The sequence below is a fragment of the Puma concolor genome, chromosome D4 (genome assembly GCF_028749965.1).
Source record: "Puma concolor isolate L17-30 chromosome D4, mPumCon1.1.hap2, whole genome shotgun sequence".
NCBI classification, from domain to species: Eukaryota; Metazoa; Chordata; class Mammalia; order Carnivora; family Felidae; genus Puma; species Puma concolor.
In genome coordinates this window covers 63,358,189-63,376,370 of record NC_141679.1, presented here as the reverse complement: position 1 = coordinate 63,376,370, position 18,182 = coordinate 63,358,189, and the positions used below count along the sequence as shown (strand labels likewise).

Genomic DNA, 18,182 nt, shown 5'->3' with positions numbered 1-18,182 from the left:
AAAAAACCAGAAGATTTAAACATAGCAGAAGTGCAGGACCAGTATGACCATTCCTCTCGATAGCAATAATATCTACTTTGGGATTGGCTAGATCTAAGGCTAATGGTTAAATGGAATCTGGAATCCTCCCAAACCAGCTATGATGAATTCCTTTGAACACTGTTTTGGACAGACAGCCCCTGAGGGGTTCACTCTGGAAAACAGAAACACAAGGTCATTTCCAAATCCACTGCATCAGGGAAGAATTTAGAAAAACCTCTTGAAGACACAGCCATAGTTTTATGCTTCATGCTGCTCAAAGATAGCTCTAGTCCACCATAGATTTAAATAAAAAGAAAATTAGGAAAGGAATTTCCAGGGGCGCCTGGGTGCCTCAGTCGGTTAAGCTTCCGACTTCAGCTCAAGTCATGATCTCACAGTTCATGAGTTCAAGCCCCGCGTCGGGCTCTGTGCTGACAGCTCAGAGCCTGGAGCCTACTTCAGATTCTGTGTCTCCCTCTCTCTCTGCCCCTCCCCCATTCATGCTCTGTCTCTCTCCCTCTCAAAAGTAAATAAACATTAAAAAAAGGAGTTTCCAGGAAACATTCTAAGACCCTACTGAAACCCAAGGTCTGATTTTAGTGTTTGACGAAAAGATGTCACTCCAACATTTATTTTTCATTCCTGATTCTGTGAAAAGGCTTCTGAAGACCAACTTTAGCTTCCGTCCAACCTAGGTCCTCAATGCTTAGAGCTCAAGTCTTTTTCATAAGGTGTAATTATTTCAATTCTAGTCCTAAGGAACCAGTGGGGTTTGTTTTCTATGGATGTGCTCCCTGTTCCCCCAGAATGTGTCACATTTCCTCTGATCTTCACACAACAGTCCTCTGAGATAGGATAGACAAACTCTCCATTTTACTAATGACTTGCCAAATAACTTGCTGTAAGCAAAGCTAAAATGCCAGAACCAAATGCTCAAGTCCAGAACTTCATTTTTTATGCAAAAACATCAAAAAGAGGTATGACTACTAATTTACTAATGACTCTATTTGAACATATGGATGATATAATCCACACATGGGTTATTCCCCTTGGAGCTTGGCCACAACATCAATCTAGGCCAAAATTGAGAGTTTACTTGCAAATGATGGCCAGAAATTTACCTTCATTTGTTTTAGACACCAAATACCTAATTGGCCCTCACTAGGAGACTACTTTTCTGCTGGGCAATAGAAAGGAACTTAAAAATCCACAGCTGCCATGAGAATGACATAAAAGGGAAAGTTGTTAGCCCAGGGGAGAAAAAAAGAATTCCCAAGGAAGTTATAAGGAAATGTATACAATACTCGTGTTATTTTTAAGATTTTAAACATCAGAAATGAATCCAGCTATATCACTCATGTTTTCCCATAAATAAATGTAAATGACTTCACTATTTTATAAATTTAAATGACTATACTATCAATGTAAGTGACTATGCTATTAAACTAGAACCTTGTGATTAAAAACTTTTATACCTATAATATACTTAGTTCTTCTTCATGATTACTGCTTTAAATCTAACAAAAGAGATTCATCATCTTCCACTTTCACCTGGGGTTTAAAAGTAACTTTTAAAGCCTCGGGGGTTGAGATTTCCCCTCCTTCTGTGGGAGGATATACAGCCCTGGCTTCCTCACGGTCTGTTTCACTGAGCTCATCAGTGTAGAGCTCAGTGATGGGGCCCAGAGACTCGCTCCTGGCAATGATGTCCACACCCATCTCCCTGACCTCTTCTGCATCTTCAGCCACAGTTTGGTCTTTAGCTTTCCGAAGGCTATGCATCTTAAAAGCTTCCTTTGAGGGAGCTGCGTTAGAAATGGATTTCTTAAACCTTTCCCCTGACTGTTTCAGCCTCTCTCCCGACTGCCTTAACCTTTCTCCCGACTGCCTTAGCCTTTCTCTCCTCTCCGGGGTCACTATTCTAGTTCTAATTCTGTTCACTTTCTTGTCAAAATTCTGCCGTGTCTTCTGCATGTTTTCTTTGGAAAATGCCTTTTTGATATTATCAATGCGCTCCTTGCCTGACTTTCTAAGTCTGGCAGATCTGCTTTCTTCAACATAATACTCTTCATCCGAAGACAGATCTATTGGAGGGTCAAAGACATCGTCTTCAGCCTCTTGATTCTCAGTTAGGTTTCTGTCTTTAACAATAGACAGGGATGTCGGACACCGAATCTCCTCCTGAAGGAGAGAAAAAGAAAGCATGTTAGACATCAGCTCTTTTACCTTCTGGCCATGCCTTTTCAATCTCCTCCATGGGCTGTTCACCTTCTGCCTGCTCCTTAACTATTAATATTTCTCAGGGTTTCTCTCTCTGTGTCCTATTTTGCTTTATCTCCCAAGTTCAATCAGAGCAAACTGATCTACTCTTCTGTATTCAGATCCAATTGTAAGCAAACTCACAAATATTTTATCTTCACCTCTCCTCTTCTCCTAAGATGAAGATGCAATTCTAAATGATAGACTTCACCTGGATGTAACAGGGACACCTCAAACTTAACATGTCCAAAAATTAAGGTCGACCCAGCATCCTCTCCACATCTTCTTTTCCTGGGTTTCTCAGTACCAGCAACCATCCAGGTGCCACCCGAATAGAAATCTGAGAATATTCAACCCCAATATTTCCCCTCCTTGTCATCCCATGTCCAACAGGTCACCAAGCACTCTCAATAACACTGCTTAGTAACTCCTGTCCCCTCCTCCTTCCTCCTTGCCACTACCAATGTCCTAATTCAGGCCCCTGTCACCTCAGACCTGAGCTTGTACAATAATATGTCTACCTCCAAAGCATCACCTAAGTATTTCCCAGGAAATATTTCTAAAGCATAGCTCTTATCACATCCTTTCTCTACTTTAAAACTTTTGGGAACTCATAAATACTCAAAGGAGAGAGTTTAGTTCTTTAGTATGATCAGAAGGCTCTTCAGTTTGAGCTAAACCTACTTTCCAGTCCAGCAACACACAACCACTCTCTACTCCTCAAACACAGTGTTTTCATCCCTCCATGCCTGTTTGTATCTTTCTTTTTCACTATTCTTTTTTTTTTTTTTTTTTTTTTTGCTCACTTTAATCCCTTTCACCTCTTTTCAGCTCTGTCAACAAAATCTTCAAGAATCAATTAAAAAGTCCCCAACTTTCCTCAAGAAGCTAATTCTTTCTCCAATTTACACCAGAATGACATGTGCATACCTCTACTTATAATACCACTAATACCACTGTTTGAATGAATTGGAACTCTGCTCATTTATATACTGAGGCCTTCACTAAATAATAGGTTCGATGAAAGCAGAGATGTGTCTTATTTATGTTTTATGCCCAGTATCTATCAGAGAGCCTTGTGCATAGTAGTTATACTCAATAAATAACTATTCAATCAAAAAGGGCACAGACCTTCATTCAACAAATAGTTTCTAAGCACCTACCATGCACCAGTCAATGTTCTAGGAACTGAGAAACTCCTGTGGAGAAAGCAGAGTAAAAGAGCTTATATTCTTGTAGAGAGAGAAATAAACAAGTTAAATATATAGTCTGTTGGATGGTGGTAAATGCTAAAGTGAAAAATAAGGTAGGGAAGAGAGATATACAGTGACTGAGGAGGATGCTTGGAAAGGCTTCACTGATAAGATGACATCCTAGCCTAGACCTGAAGGTAATGCATATATCTGAGAGGAAAACCAAAACAGCAAGAAGGCAGCATGGCAGGAGCAGAGAGATCAAGGGGCAAAAAGGGGAAAGGGGGTAAGAGAGGTAGCAAGAGGGCCAGCTTATGTAGGGGTTCTATATCTAATAATAAGGACCATGGCTCTTATTCTGAGTCTGATAGGAAGCCTTTTAAAAAGTTTTGAGAACAGCAACATGATTTGACCCATGCTGTAAGAGGATTGCTCTACTGAGAACAGGCTCTAGGGGGCGAGATAAGAAGCAAGGAGACCAGTTGGAGACCACTGAGGTAAGTCAGGTGAGAGATGAATGAGGGTGTTGGCAGAGGCGGTGGTAAGAAGCAGTCTGATTCCAGATCTACTGGGAAGGTAGATGCTGACAGGACTTACTGCTAGATTTGGATGTGGAGTGTTAGTGTCAAGGATGATTTTCAAGCACAAGGTTAGATTTCCCATTAACTGACATGGGGAAGAAAGCAGGTGGAAGAAACTAGAGGGGAAAGATGAGATCTGAGATGTCAAGTAGGCAGCTGAGTATACAAATTTGGAATTCAGGAAACAGGTCTGGACTGGAGATAGATATAAATTTTGGAGTCATTAATGTCAAGAATTAAAAATCATGAGACCAGATGGAGGAGACTATTAAGAGACTGACTGAATGGGACAACACTTAATGTTATTCAAACTCCTTGGGGCCAAGGTACATTTCAGAATTCAGAACATTTCAGATTTGAGGAAAATAACTTTTACATTACATCTCCAGTCAGATCTTGGGAAGAAACAATTTTGTGACATGAATATGAATGAATGTTCACTATAAGGTGCAATAAAGAGTATAAACAGGGGCACCCTGGGTGGTTCAGTCAATTAAGCATCCAACTCTTGATTTCAGCTCAGGTCATGATCTCACAGTTTTGGGGATAGAACCCTGCATCAGGCTCTGTGCTGACAGTGTGGCACCTGCTTGGGATTCCTTCTCCCTCTCTCTGCCCCTCCCCCACTCATGCACACACTCTCTCTCTAAATAAATAAATAAATAAACCTAAAAAAAAAAAAAGGGAAAAGAAAGAGTAGGGGGCGCTTGGGTAGCTCCGTCCGTTAAGCATCCAACTTCAGCTCAGGTCATGATCTCATGGTTCATGGGTTTGAGCCTCACGTCGGGCTCTGTGCTGACAGCTCAGAGCCTGGAGCCTGCTTCGGATTCTGTGTTTCCCTCTGTCTCTGCCCCTCCCCTGCTCATACTCTGTCTATCTCTCTCTCTCAAAAATAAATAAACATCCGAAGAAGAAGAAGAAGAGGAGGAGGAGGAGGAGGAGGAGGGGGAGGAAGAAGAAGAAGAAGAAGAAGAAGAAGAAGAAGAAGAAGAAGAAGAAGAAGAAGAAGAAGAGGAGGAGGAGGAGGAGGAGGAAGGAGAAGAAGAAGAAGGTGGCAGTTGCCTTTAAAAAAAAAGGAAAGAAAAAAGAGTATATAAACAGCCTTGTGCTATTTCAGGTCAGGTTTTGCCACCAAATGGGTTCAGGTCAACCCTAGGTAGCAAGCTACCCAGTATGTTATGAGAAAATTTTAATTTTTAGAAATTTTTGGATTTTGGATTTCTAAGATAGATTTCAAAACTGTAGAAGGAAAAGATGAGAAAGAACCAAAAAAGGAGAAGTATCAGCTATTGAGGCAGGAAGAAATCCAAAGAGAGTAGCACCCTCAGAAGCCAAGGGAAAACAAGTTTCAAGATGAGAGGGAGGGACCAACTATGTCATATGTGTCAAAGGATAAGGATGAAGATTGGGTTTGGGAACATAGCAGACACTGGGGACCCTTGAGAACCAGCCCAGAAACACAGCTGCTAAAGAATCCCAACTTACTATTTAGGGATTATTTCCAAAACTAAACAGGCAAGACTTTAAGGATCATGAGACTCTTAAGGGAATCCATGAGTTAAAATTTCTATTTTGAATTTCCAGTATAATGCCTTTGCATATATCATTTTCTTAATGTTTACTATTTTTTGAGAGAGAGAGAGTACAAAGAGATGAGGGGGGCACACACAGAGAGAGAGAGAGCACGAATGGGGGAAGGGTAGAGAAAAAGAGAAACACAGAATCCAAAGCAGGCCTCAGGCTCTGGAGCTGTCAGTACAGAGCCTGACATGGGGTTCTAGAAACCACTAGATCATGACCTGAGCCAAAGTTAGACACTTAACCAATTGAGTCACATAGGCACCCCTCATGAGTTACAATTTCTAAAAGAAACTGTGCTCCTACTTGAGATCTAAATTAAATCTGTTCAATAAGGGCCACCTGGGTGGCTCAGTTGGTTGAGCATCTGACTTCGGCTCAAGTCATGATCTTGAGGTTCGTGGGTCCGAGCCCCATGTTGGGCTCTGTGCTAACAGCTCAGAACCTGGGGCCTGCTTCGCATTCTGTGTCTCCCTCTCTCTCTCTACCTCTCCCCCACTCACATTGTCTCTCTCTCTCTCAAAAATAAATAAACATAAAAACATTGTTTTAAATCTGTTCAATAAAATAAATTAAATAAATATGTAAGAAACAGGTTTATTCCAAAAACCTATCAGCCTGATAGTCAAGAAGGTCCTTGGAACCTAATTTATTTGGATACTTGCTTAAAATTAAATTCTTTGGCTACAGGATTGGAGAGTCTATCTAGCAGCTTTGAAAAAAAGAAGAAAAGGCAGGTGGGCGTGTCATAGCTCTCAGATGAATCAGTGAAAGCAGCAAAATTATTCCTCTCCTTTCCTGACACCTGCTACAGGGAGTAGCTTCAGCAACACCAAGTGGGTTGGTATGGCCTGAGAAGGTATAATTAGAATAGGAAGGAGCCAAAGAATAATTACTGCTTAGTAGGGGGAAAAACCCTCACAGTCTTGCTGTGAAGGAATCAGATATAGCTTAACTCAGGAATCACATACCCTTCTCTTCAATGCACAAATTATACAAAATCAGGCTTAAAAAACAAAACAGAGGTAGAGTAAGAGAAAGTACTTGTTACACGGATCTATTTGTTGCAATTCCTATGAGTCAGAGATACCATGAGTTAATGACGAATACGCTGTAATAATAATTAAAGATTATAGGCTGGGTTACGGTTGATTTCCAAATAATTATTATATCTCTTTTTATGTAAAAGACCAGATAAAACGATGATTTTTGTAACAAAACGAGTACTATGATGAGAGTAAAGTGGGCCCTATCAAAGTAACATAGCCAGGGGACTTCCGAATACACAGAAGTCTGGGATTTGTCACTAGGGAATAACCAAATATCTCATTTGGTAAGTGCAGACATGTGGTTTGTAAGCAAAGTTGTTAAAAGAGATGGTAAGACTGCTGGCTTTCATGAGAAGGTCATCAAAGTGGACGTATGTTAAGGAGAAATGATAATTAATGAAAACTAGCAGATAGTTTTTTAAATGCAAATGTCCAGGATTAGGTGAAAGCTCAGCCATACACAACTGTGGGAAATAAAATGCCAATAAAGATTGCCACCAAGGGGCACCTGGGTGGCTCAGTCGGTTGAGCGTCCAACTTCAGCTCAGGTCATTATCTTGCAGTCCGTGAGCTCGAGCCCCGCATCAGGCTTGCTGCTGTCAGCACACAGCCCACTTCGGCTCCTCTGTCCGCGCCTCTCTCTGCCTCCTCCCCCCACTCACACTCTCTCTCAAAAATAAATAAATAAAACATTAAAAAAAGAAAAAAGATTGCCACCAAAAGATGTAACTAGGGAAAACTTTTTGAGGAAAAACCCAAATGGAAATGAAAGTATACTACAGCTGAATTACTCCAGCTTTAAGTTCATTTTAGAAGGACAGGTGATCTCAAAATAACCACTTACATGTATTAACTATGAGAATGAAGTGTAGAAACTAATTTTAACTAAGAATAACCATGTGAATACTATATAGTGTTCTAACAGCTAAAGAATCATCAAATCCATTCTTAATTGCCTTTATCTTTTCTCTAGAAGCTCTGCCATCATAAAAGAGCAACTGCTTACTGACAAACCATTGCTGACCCTGAGCAACTTAATTTCATAGAACCTTCACAGCATTATATCTTACCAGGAATAAGATCTGACTTAAATTAGTGCCTCTCAGTTGTTTTTTACATACTAATCTTTGACTTGTTCAAGTAACTATAGGAGTTCAAAGAGAAAAAAATAGCAAGCGTCAGGTAATAAATAGGTGAATAAAGAAAATAATCTTAACTATAAAAAACAAATTAGGTCAACAGACCAACTGACAAAAGTTCAATTAGAACTTTTCGGAAACTTCTTTCCTCTAGCTTTTGTAGATCTTGATTGGTACATGGCCCACTCTCCATAAAGGTTCTCAGGAGAAATGCTAGATGCCAAGAATGTTGCCGGGCATGCCCCATGCAAGTGAAGGGTGCAACACAACCCCTTCCTGCTGATGCCCTTGGAAGGTGAACTGAAGAATGGACCCTACATTCTCTAGTACCAAATCTAGATCCCTATTACATGCACTAACACTGGGACTGGTCTCTTCTTAAATAAAACACGTTCTTAAAAACAGATCCAAAATACTACTCTTTCATGCCAGTGTAACTGTATCAGTCAATAGAGTGCTATGGAGACCTGCCGAATGTGTAAAGAATGCTGTGGAGAGTTGTGGCCCACATCCTTAGTGTCTTACAAATATCTGCCTACGTACATAATCCAACTGTGTTCTTATTTCATTTTGGTTTTGCTCTTCTAGGGTTTTTTCCTATGCATAGGGATAGCCATCTATTTTTAAAATACACCACGATAACACTGTATATTATATATACACTGGTGAACATCCCTACACACATTCCTGATTTTATGCTTAGAAAAATTCTTTGACGTAAAATTTTGGTGCCCGAAGGTTTGTGAAGGTTCTTAATAACATACTACAAAAACTTCCCTCCAGAAATGTTGTACCAGTTAATACTCCTAACCAGCAGAATATGAAAGTACCCTTAAACTCTGGGTATATGTTTTAATAACTGAAAATATTTAAATGGGTGAAAATGGAATTCTTCTCATTTGTCTTTTGTGAACAGTCTGATAATGACTCTCAGTTTTCCTACCACAGGACGAGAGTTCAACTTTTTCCTTTTGATTTGTAAGAGTTATAAAACATATTATAAATATTATGCATCTTGCCATGGATGTGTTCCTATTTCAAAAAATATGAGTGCCAAGTGCAGAGTAATATAAGAACTTAGCACAATACACAATGCCACACAAAAACTACTATATTAAATAGGCTAAGTCAAAAGACTAAGCATTTATAAGCAATTACTTATATAATTGACTCCTATGCTTGTAAAACTGTAACAAAACTATATTATAAGAAACATAAAAACAACTGCCTGATTGTTAAGTAATAGTTTTGCTTATTGTAATTATTTTACATATTCTCACAAGTAAAAATTCCAACAGAGAAACAACATTCTGAAAAGTTTACATTTTACTGTTTAGGACTTTCCAGGGTCTCCATAGAAGGGGGAAAACCACATTGTGGGATTACTATCCTCCATTTCTCTTTTTAGGTGTTTTAAACTACAGCCTTCTTAGATCTCTTCTAGAACTAACACTCTCAATGTATGAAAGGGCATCATGCTGATATGGCTAATATGCTGGAGGAGTCTTACCAATATTAAGTTTCAAAGGCAAGAAATAGCCTCAGCTCTGATCCACAGTTCATATTACACAAAATGGTTGAGAAGCTCAAAATACTGATAGGATAGTACATTAGTCAACACAGTAATGGCTTTATCCTGAGATTCTTGCTAATACAGAATGCCACTTCATGAATAAATACAATAGTAATGACGAGATGCTGGAAACTTCTGATAGGACTGGTTGGCAATTCAAGGATGTTAAGATTTTTCAGTAACCAAGCAAAACACAAGTGGCAATCTTACCTGGAATATTACCACACGAAATTTGTTTTTCTTCATTATTTCCTCTTGCTTGGATTCAACTTTTCTCACGTGAGTTTGCTGCCTCTCCACCCGGGCCTTCACATCTTTAATGTGAGCACTGACTTTTCGAGTTTTCTCAAACAACTTGTTAATGACGTAGCCTGTATTGCTGTGTGACTGTGAAAGCTTCAACAGGTCAATCTGGACAGATTTTATAGCATTTTCCATTTCCCTGTGTCTCTCCTCTAGTCTCTTCTGGCTTGCCTGCACACTGTCCACGATGGTGGCTACTTTGTCCAGCACAGTCACAATGGTAAGAGCAGCGTCTTGGTCTTCATCTTCTGTAACACTTGACAGGCGATTCTGATGGGTTTTATCAGCATTTGAAGCAGACCCATTATGTTCCATTTTACTTATTTCTCAGTGAAAGATGTCCCACCACAATCAATTCTGGCACTAAGAGCAAAAAGTTAGCTTGATAACAGGCAACAGGGTTGTATAAAGGGTTGGAAACCCCACCCCTGGAGACTGGTCAAGTATTTATAACTACAAATACCCACACGTGACTGTTCTGCAATATGAATCCTTGCAGAGCACTGGGTACTGTTCCAAACATGCTTGGTGACTGACTAATGGACTCAAATAAGACTGTGTGGAGAGAAGAGGAAAGCTTTAAAACAAAAAAGTTCCCTGAAGCCACCATGTTACTAATATTAAGCCTAGAAACCAAATGATCAAAAAAAGCAAACACTAAATATTGGGGGAAGCTTTTGCCATTAAATAATTTGAAGCAGTATTTGAAAAAGCAAAGGGGAATTCTGAACTGAAAATTTTTGTACTTACTTCACACATTAAATGTACCGATTTATCAATATCAAAGAATGTAGTAAAATAAACACACCAAAACAGAGGCCATATAGTGAAAACATTATATTATAACATGCTTTTCCAAACCAAGTATTAAAATTAATATTTAATTTTTAACATATTCTTAAATTCTACATGCATACTTCTGATTATCTAAACTACATGTTAAACAGCTGAATACATTCTACTCACACTTCAGATCTTTAAACACCAACAATCTATTAATATAACTATTACTACAGGACAAATTTGGATAGAGGTCTTAGATAATTTTTAAGCTCACTTTAAGAGCACCCATCATTAACAATCATTTTTGCATTTTATTCACAAACACTGATACAATTTATTTATGTTAAAACAAATATTTTTTTAAAAATGAATGTGTATTAAAGTAGTTTAACTGATAGAGAAGGCTTTATTCCAATCTGTTTGTTAAACAGACCATTTTCACAATACCTAAACCTACTTTTCAGTGATCTGTTCCATCTTGGCTACCAGATATCTTTCCAAATTATCAGAATTATTTTTTCAAAGAGAGGAATAATCAAATTCCAATCCATACAGCTTATAAATATTTCACATCTAACACACAGCTCTACAGTTCATGCGATAGGCAGGGTCTAAAAAATCAGTTACTAAATCTCAAAAAACATTTAAATGTCTATTTAAACACAGTGTCTTCTAGATTTTTTATCTTTTTTTGTAAGAAAAGTAATCTGTAAACATCTTTACCTTTAGTTCATGCTTGGTCATTTGTTGTGGTCACTGTGGAAGAAGTGGGTATGACTTTGTAACCATTTGTGAAGTGGTCCATCTTTGCAAAAATATTACATTCCATGGGTAAAGAACAAGTCTTAGAATTACCATGTGGTATAAATTTGTGAAATCAATTTCTGTATTTAAAAACATAAAACAAAGACTACGAAACAGTCCAAAACTGTTGTAGCTGAATATTCTAAATACGAGCCAACAGTACTACACTAAAAATGTCCAAAAATAAGGCCTCTGAAATAAATATTTCCATTCTTTAAAAAAAGACATAATAAATGTACATCACATGGTCAGTGTACATATAAAAGTCATCAGTTTAAACCATTCTGGATGACGTATCTGAAGTAAAATGACCTAGGTTTTGCTTCTGCCGCCGTCCTCTGTTGTTTTTAGGGCATTTTCTGTTGAATTAAAAAAATAAAGAAAAGAAAAAGGTCATTTTGTTTAAGATATTTCAAATGTTTCCAAAGTAATACACATTTCACACATAAAGCCTTAATGAGAAACAGGATGCTGTTTGATGCAAGTCAAGCTGAGGACCAACGTGTCAGACTGCTATTTTCCCTACACAGCTGGGGACTAGAGGTTAGGTACAGAATGCAGGTGTAAGCACAAGCAAAGCTCACTCCTGGGTCTCTACTGCAGATGCACTTCCCCGCCCTTCTTCTGGCCTGACAACTCCCTAGCTGCGGTGACCAATAACATATAAACCTAGGATAGTATAAAGGATCCTGATCCATGTACTTCCTCTGAGCATTATGACACCCCCAAAGTGACAAGAACAGCTTGGACGAGGGAGTAATCGGGAAGAAGTGTGCTTATTAACCTCAGATATGAATAGACAGGAAATGCTTAGCAATTTTAGACAAGGACTCGAAAGAAGTTTTTCTGCACCCTGCTTGGGCAAATCACAGAACCCAATAAAGAACTGTCATCCTGGGGATAAGGGATAGTCTTGGACTCTGCTTTCCCTTTAGTGTACATGTTTCTCCGTGGTGGTATCAATCTCATTGTGCTGTAATTGCTCTTGTGCCTGCCCACCAGAATGCAAACATACGAGCTCTTACTATGCACAAAGTGCTGTGGTATGCAGTGTGGAACAAAGGCACTGGGATGAATTCTGAGTTTGGACTCTGCTAAAAACTAGCTGTGCAATCTCCTTTTCCTACATATGAAATATTAAAAGTTGTACAAACCTCTAAAATCTCTGCCAGCAAGGTATTTATAATCTAATGGAAAGAAAGTCTTGTGACAAGGAATATTCCTAAAGTTCTCTGTTTCTAGTTCAGTTTCAAAGAGCACTGCTTTGCCTTGACTTAAAAGCCTTGGTGTTAACACTTTCATCTTATATGCTGTTTTTTGCAAATTTTATCTCACTAATCCTCATAAAAACACTTTGAGGTAGACAGTGATGAAATCACGTCCATTTCATGGTTAAGAAGCCAAGCAAACCTCTTTAACTGTCACCAACTCACCATGACCTTGGAAAAATTCCAACTTCCTGGGGCCATGGTTTTGTCATCTATAAAATAAAGGTGTTTGGCTAAGATGATGTTTGAGGTCCCTGCTATTGTCATTCTAGGGGTCTCAAAACATAAAAGAAGATTCCAAATATAAAAGAAGAAAATTTTACTCATGCAGTCTTGCTCAGTGAGTCAGTGGGAACATCCTTTTAATGGAAGATTCCTCACATGTAACAGCCACCATGGGATAAGTGAACAGCTGTCCCATAATGGACCGTGTGGGAGAGGCACTCCTTAAAAATTCAGTGGAGCTAAGTCCAAGTACATAATTATAATATTCTAAATTCAAGAGAGCAAAACATTTGAGGGGAGACAACACCACAATAAAAAGACAGGCCTCAATGAGGAGACATGTAAGATAAATTCAATGAGATGAGTCTTCAGTCACGGAGACAGTGGGCAGCAAAAGACGGCTGCAACACAGTTATAAAAACACCGTGATGTCTAAAGTCTGTGAAGGCAGCACATGGATTTGGGATATAAATTTGAGGGCACAAACTTGAAAACTACTTGTCAGGTAATTTTAATTTAGTAGAATTAGAATTTTGAAGATTGTAGCACACTGAAAACAGAAGTGTAGAACAAGATAAAAGGCTGGATTGGGATTTTTAAAGGGCTTAAGTATCTTGAGTAAGGTATTCCCCCATCTAAGCCTTCAGTCTCCTCACATCTCTAGAATAGAAGGCATTGACTCAAAGCTGCTTCCTGCTAACTCTAACATCCTTTGATCTTCTTAAACATGACATCGTCACCAGACCTCAAAAACTTCCCTCATCTTTACCTTCTTTCTTTCACCCTCCAAATAATTCATTACTCCGCTCCTGCTTTACTCGAATAACGTCCTAAATAGTTCCCCTGACCTCACATTTTCTCTCCTCCAGTGAAATTTTGCAGATGACACCCAGATTAATGCTCTGAAGAAATGATTCATACCAAGTCATTCCCCCCAACTCTATTCAAAAGCCCTGTCCCTCTAACAAAATTAAGTTTGAACCTTGCTAGCAAGCAACGGTCATACTTGGCAAATGTATTTCCTGAGGTGACTCAACATAGACCCTCCTCTTGATGGTTCAGTGGAAAGAGGAATGGTTTGGAAACCAGGCAGCACTGAATCCAAATCCAGCACTTCCACTTACTAGTGGGATGACCACAGGCAAACTACTTAACCTCTAAGCCGATATTAAACGGCCACAGGCAGCTCTGCTGTTACGTGGGTTTTTTTTTTTTTTCTATTTTCCCTTTCTGCTGTCATTTTTTATATTATTATCCCAATTTTAATCTACTGCCCATTTTTTTTTCCTACTGCCCAATTTTATACTCAGTAGTCTTGCCTAAGGGCAGATCATCTGTTCAGTGGAATAAAGTCCACTGATTTTAGCACTTGAATTTTATGAAAAATACCTGTTATTCAGAGAACATTTTTTATCATTTCTAGATTTATCATTTCAGCTCCAGATGGCTGAGACTAGTGAAGGTCTGGCTTCTATCCAGACCTTGGATAGAAGAGCTATAAATCCATTATGGCCTGCCAATATCTGTACTTGATATGCTCCGATCCTCTGCCCAGAATAATGCAGACAAGTACAGAAATGATGTTTATGGGACTTCTGAACCAAATCTTAAAGGAGACAGGAATAGCCAAGCAAGACAAAAAAAAAACAAAAAAAAACAAAAAAAACAAAAAACAGGACACTGGGAAGCAGAAAGACAATATGAACTGGATTTAGCTGGACTTTTCTTGGGTCCACTTCATTTCTGACTTCTACATTTCCACTAAGTTTGGAAAATACCCATTTTTTCCCTGTTGCAATCCAAGAATGTCCTTTAATTTTGAGTTTAATTATGATAAATGCCAATGGTTTTAGTTATGATGGAGAATTTTAAAGATTACTTATAACTGTGTTCCAAAAAATGAAGTAATGAAATGTTAAGACAACGATATACGAAGAAAAGCCATTTTCTTTGATCTCTGATTTCTTCCTTTCTTATTATATTTACTATGGATAAAGTATATCCTTAGGGCAAAAAACACCTTGCAGTTCATCAGCGCCTTAAAAACTGGGGCAGGCCCTTCTGTGCATGTGCAGGCCATTCTGCTACTACAATCATCATTCCAGAATGCAGTTCTAAGATCCCTACATTCTTTATGCCACTGAATATTATCCATGCTCCCTTTGCCAGCTGCCCAGCTACACCTGTAACCCTGAGAATGAGTTCTTGTCAATACTCTAAGGAAGCAAGATAAGGACAGGTCAGACCTACTTAGAAATCTTAGGAACTGATCCTAGGATTTTTTCCTAATAGATAGGAAGACTTAAAGCCCCTATCATTTTGAGTGTGCTTCAAGGTTCTTCTTTACTTTAACAGCTATCCAACTCTAATTTAAGGTTGGTATTTCTTAGGCCATTACCTACCTCGTTATGCACATGACAATCGCTACTATAATGGCAATCTGTACAGCTCCAATAATTGCTGCAATAAGAACATGAGTGAGCTTTTGCCTACTTGGCACAACATAGAGAATACTAAAGTCCGTCTTTTCACAGTGCTGTCCAGTGTAACCAGATTCACATCTGAAAAGGGGAGGGAAAAAGATTCCTATGAGAATTACAGATTCTAATAATTCTAGGTTTTAGAAGAACATACAAAAGAATAATAAATTTATACAAAAATAGCAAATCAGGTGCTTTCCCACTATCTGAAAAAAAAAAACCCCAAAACTTCCATCTGTGTATTTCCTTAAATCCTACTCAATATCTATTTCACAGTGCATCTTTCACCTATCATTATAGGACATTAATTTTACAGTTGCTAAATGGTCTTTATTACACCTCCTTTAAAAAAACAGATACATAAGGGGCGCCTGGTGGTTCAGTCAGTTAAGAGTCTAATTCTTGACTTTAGCTCAGGTCATGACCTCAGAGTCGTGGGATTAAACCCCACATCAGGCTCTGCGCTGGGTGTGGAGCCCACTTGGGTTTCTCTCTCTCTCTCTCTCTCTCTCTCTGCCCCTCTCCCACTTAAACAAGTACATGCTCTCTCTCTCTCAAAAAAAAAAGGTACATAATAGTACCTTCACTGGCTATCATATAGCTAACATCTATTCCTCAGTCTAAGAGACATGCCAGCTATTTCCTTTTTTTTTTAAGTTTATTTAATTATTTTGAGGGGGTGGGGGGAGAGAGAGAGAGAGAGAGACAGAAAGAATCCCAAACAGGTTCCATGCTCTGCATGGAGCCCCATAAGGAACTCAATCCCATGATCTTGAGATCATGACCTGAGCTGATATCAAGAGTTGGATGCTTAACTGACTGAGTCATCTAAGCGCCCCTATTTTCCATTTTTCACAACTATGAATTAGGTATAACAAATATTGGTGAGTGTGCACATTTCTATATTTAGTGTTATTCAAGTCTAGGTACTTGGAAATGGGATGACTAAATAAATAGATATAAACATTTACAGTTCTCTGAAAATTGCACTTTTTATATTATATCCAACACACTTTAGTGTACATAAATATAATCATTTAAGATGCAGGGGAAAAAGTAAAATAAGTTATTGACAAAAGCAGAGTCAAGCAGCCAAACAGGAGCTAATCTTAGAAATTATCTGAATTCCAAGTAAATAAAAAGGCAACATCAGCTGATGATAATAATTTGACAGGGGGAAACATTTAAGATATTTAACAAATTTCACACTCTGTAGCTGACAGAAGTAAAATGTATAAATTAGCCAGCCTTCAGTTAGAACTGATTAATAAAACCTCTGAAGTGTGAGGATAGTCGAGTTATTAACATCCCACACTTCATTAGAAAAAAAGATTTTTTAATAGAGCACACATAAAGAATAAGAAGAAATAGGAATAGGGAAATAGGAAGCCAGGGGTGATGTGAGTCCACTCCTCCCATCCCTGAGGTTGCTACACACCTATCAGAAAATTTCACACTGGGTCTAAGTCTACTAGCAGACAAAAAAAAAAAAAAAAAAAAAAAAAAAAAAAAAAAAAAAAAAACCAAAGTAGTAAGGCAGATTTATAGATCATGGAATAGAACCTGAGAGCCCTGAAATACGCCCATACATCTATGGTCCAACTGATCTTTGACAAGGGTGCTAAGACAATTCAATAAGAAAAAATAACCTCTTCTCTGCCCCTCCCCCGTTCATGCTCTGTCTCTCTCTGTCCCAAAAATAAATAAACGTTGAAAAAAAAAAAATTTAAAAAAGAAAAAATAACCTCTTCAACAAAGCTGCTGCGACTAGATGTCCACATGCAAAAGAATGAAGTTGAACCTCTTCTTTACAACATACACAAAAAATAATTCAAAATGGATCACAGATCTAAAGGTAACAGCTAAAACTATAGGGGCGCCTGGGTGGCTCAGTCAGTCAGGCGTCCGACTTAGGCTCAGGTCATGATCTTGTAGTCAGGGAGTTCCAGGCCCGCATCAGGCTCTATGCTGACAGCTCAGAGCCTGGAGCCTACTTCAGATTCTGTGTCTCCTTTTCTCTCTGCCCCTGCCCAACTCACACTCTGTCCTTCTCTCTTTCTCTCTCTCTCTTTCTCTCAAAAAATAAACATTAAAGGTAACAGCTAAAACTATAAAACTCTTAGAAAAAAAAGTGAATCTTCATGATCTGGATTAGGCAAAGATTTCCTTAGATATGATACTAAAAGCATAAACAACAACAAAAAAGTTAAACTGGATTAAATCAAAATTAAAACCTTTTGTGTTTAAAGGCACTATCAAGAAAGTAAAAAGATAACCAAAAGAATAGAATATTTTTGCAAATTATATTTTTGATAAGAGACTTGTATCTAGAATATATTTAAAAAACTATTACAAACTCTAACCAAAAGAAAAAAAAATTACAAAATGGGCAAAAAGATCTGAATAGACATTTTTCCAAACAAGATAAACAAATGGCAAATAAGCACATGAAACAATACCAATATCATTAGTCATCACGGAAATGCAAATCAAAACAACAATAAGAGATCACTTCATACCCACTGGAATGGCCAGAATCAAAAAGTCAGATAATAACTGTTGATGAAGATGCTGTAGGGAATGAAAAATGGCAAAGCCACTTTTGAAAACAGTCTGGCAGTTCCTCAAAAGTTAAACACAAGAGTTACCATTTGGCCTAGCAATTCCACTCCTGGACACTTACCCAACTGAAATTAACACAAGTCCACACAAAAACCTGCCAACAATTATTCGGCAGCATTATTCATTAATAGCCAAAAAGTGGGAACAATCCAAATATTCATCAATTGGTAAGCAGATTCAAAATGTGGTATTATAAGGAGCAAAGTACTGACATATGCTACAACATGGATAAACCTTGAAAACATTATGCTAAGTGAAAGAAACCAGACACAGAAGACCACGTTATACAAGCCCACTTAAATGA

At 38.3% G+C, this 18,182-nt stretch overlaps 2 protein-coding genes across 8 annotated transcripts in view; both read right to left on the bottom strand.

The window, feature by feature from the left end:
• Nucleotides 1-259: 259 nt before the first annotated feature.
• On the bottom strand, nucleotides 260-11,340 carry CAVIN4 (caveolae associated protein 4). Its single transcript, XM_025914663.2, has 3 exons — nucleotides 11,203-11,340; nucleotides 9,604-10,059; nucleotides 260-2,202 (listed from the first exon to the last, which is right to left on the bottom strand). The coding sequence occupies exons 2-3, from the start codon at nucleotides 10,009-10,011 to the stop codon at nucleotides 1,525-1,527; spliced, it is 1,086 nt and encodes a 361-aa protein (XP_025770448.1). The 5' UTR covers nucleotides 10,012-10,059; nucleotides 11,203-11,340; the 3' UTR covers nucleotides 260-1,524.
• Nucleotides 10,519-18,182, bottom strand: part of LOC112871931 (myb/SANT-like DNA-binding domain-containing protein 3) — a 129,400-nt gene continuing 121,736 nt past the window's right edge. For all 7 annotated transcript variants that reach the window (XM_086683602.1, XM_086683601.1, XM_086683600.1 and 4 more), the window contains 2 exons: nucleotides 15,179-15,337; nucleotides 10,519-11,642 (listed from right to left, as the gene is read on the bottom strand). In XM_086683602.1, the coding sequence (XP_086539728.1) occupies nucleotides 11,558-11,642; nucleotides 15,179-15,337 (244 nt within the window). In that variant the 3' untranslated portion in view covers nucleotides 10,519-11,557. The remainder of the gene's footprint in view (nucleotides 11,643-15,178; nucleotides 15,338-18,182) is intronic.

Bases quoted from the DNA above. Each gene is read 5' to 3' on its own strand.
- CAVIN4 (XM_025914663.2), bottom strand. From the start codon at position 10,011: ATGGAACATAATGGGTCTGCTTCAAATGCTGATAAAACCCATCAGAAT. The intron at 2,203-9,603 runs GTAAGATTGCCA...TCTCTCCTTCAG, and splicing joins TTCGTGTGGTAATATTCCAG to GAGGAGATTCGGTGTCCGAC.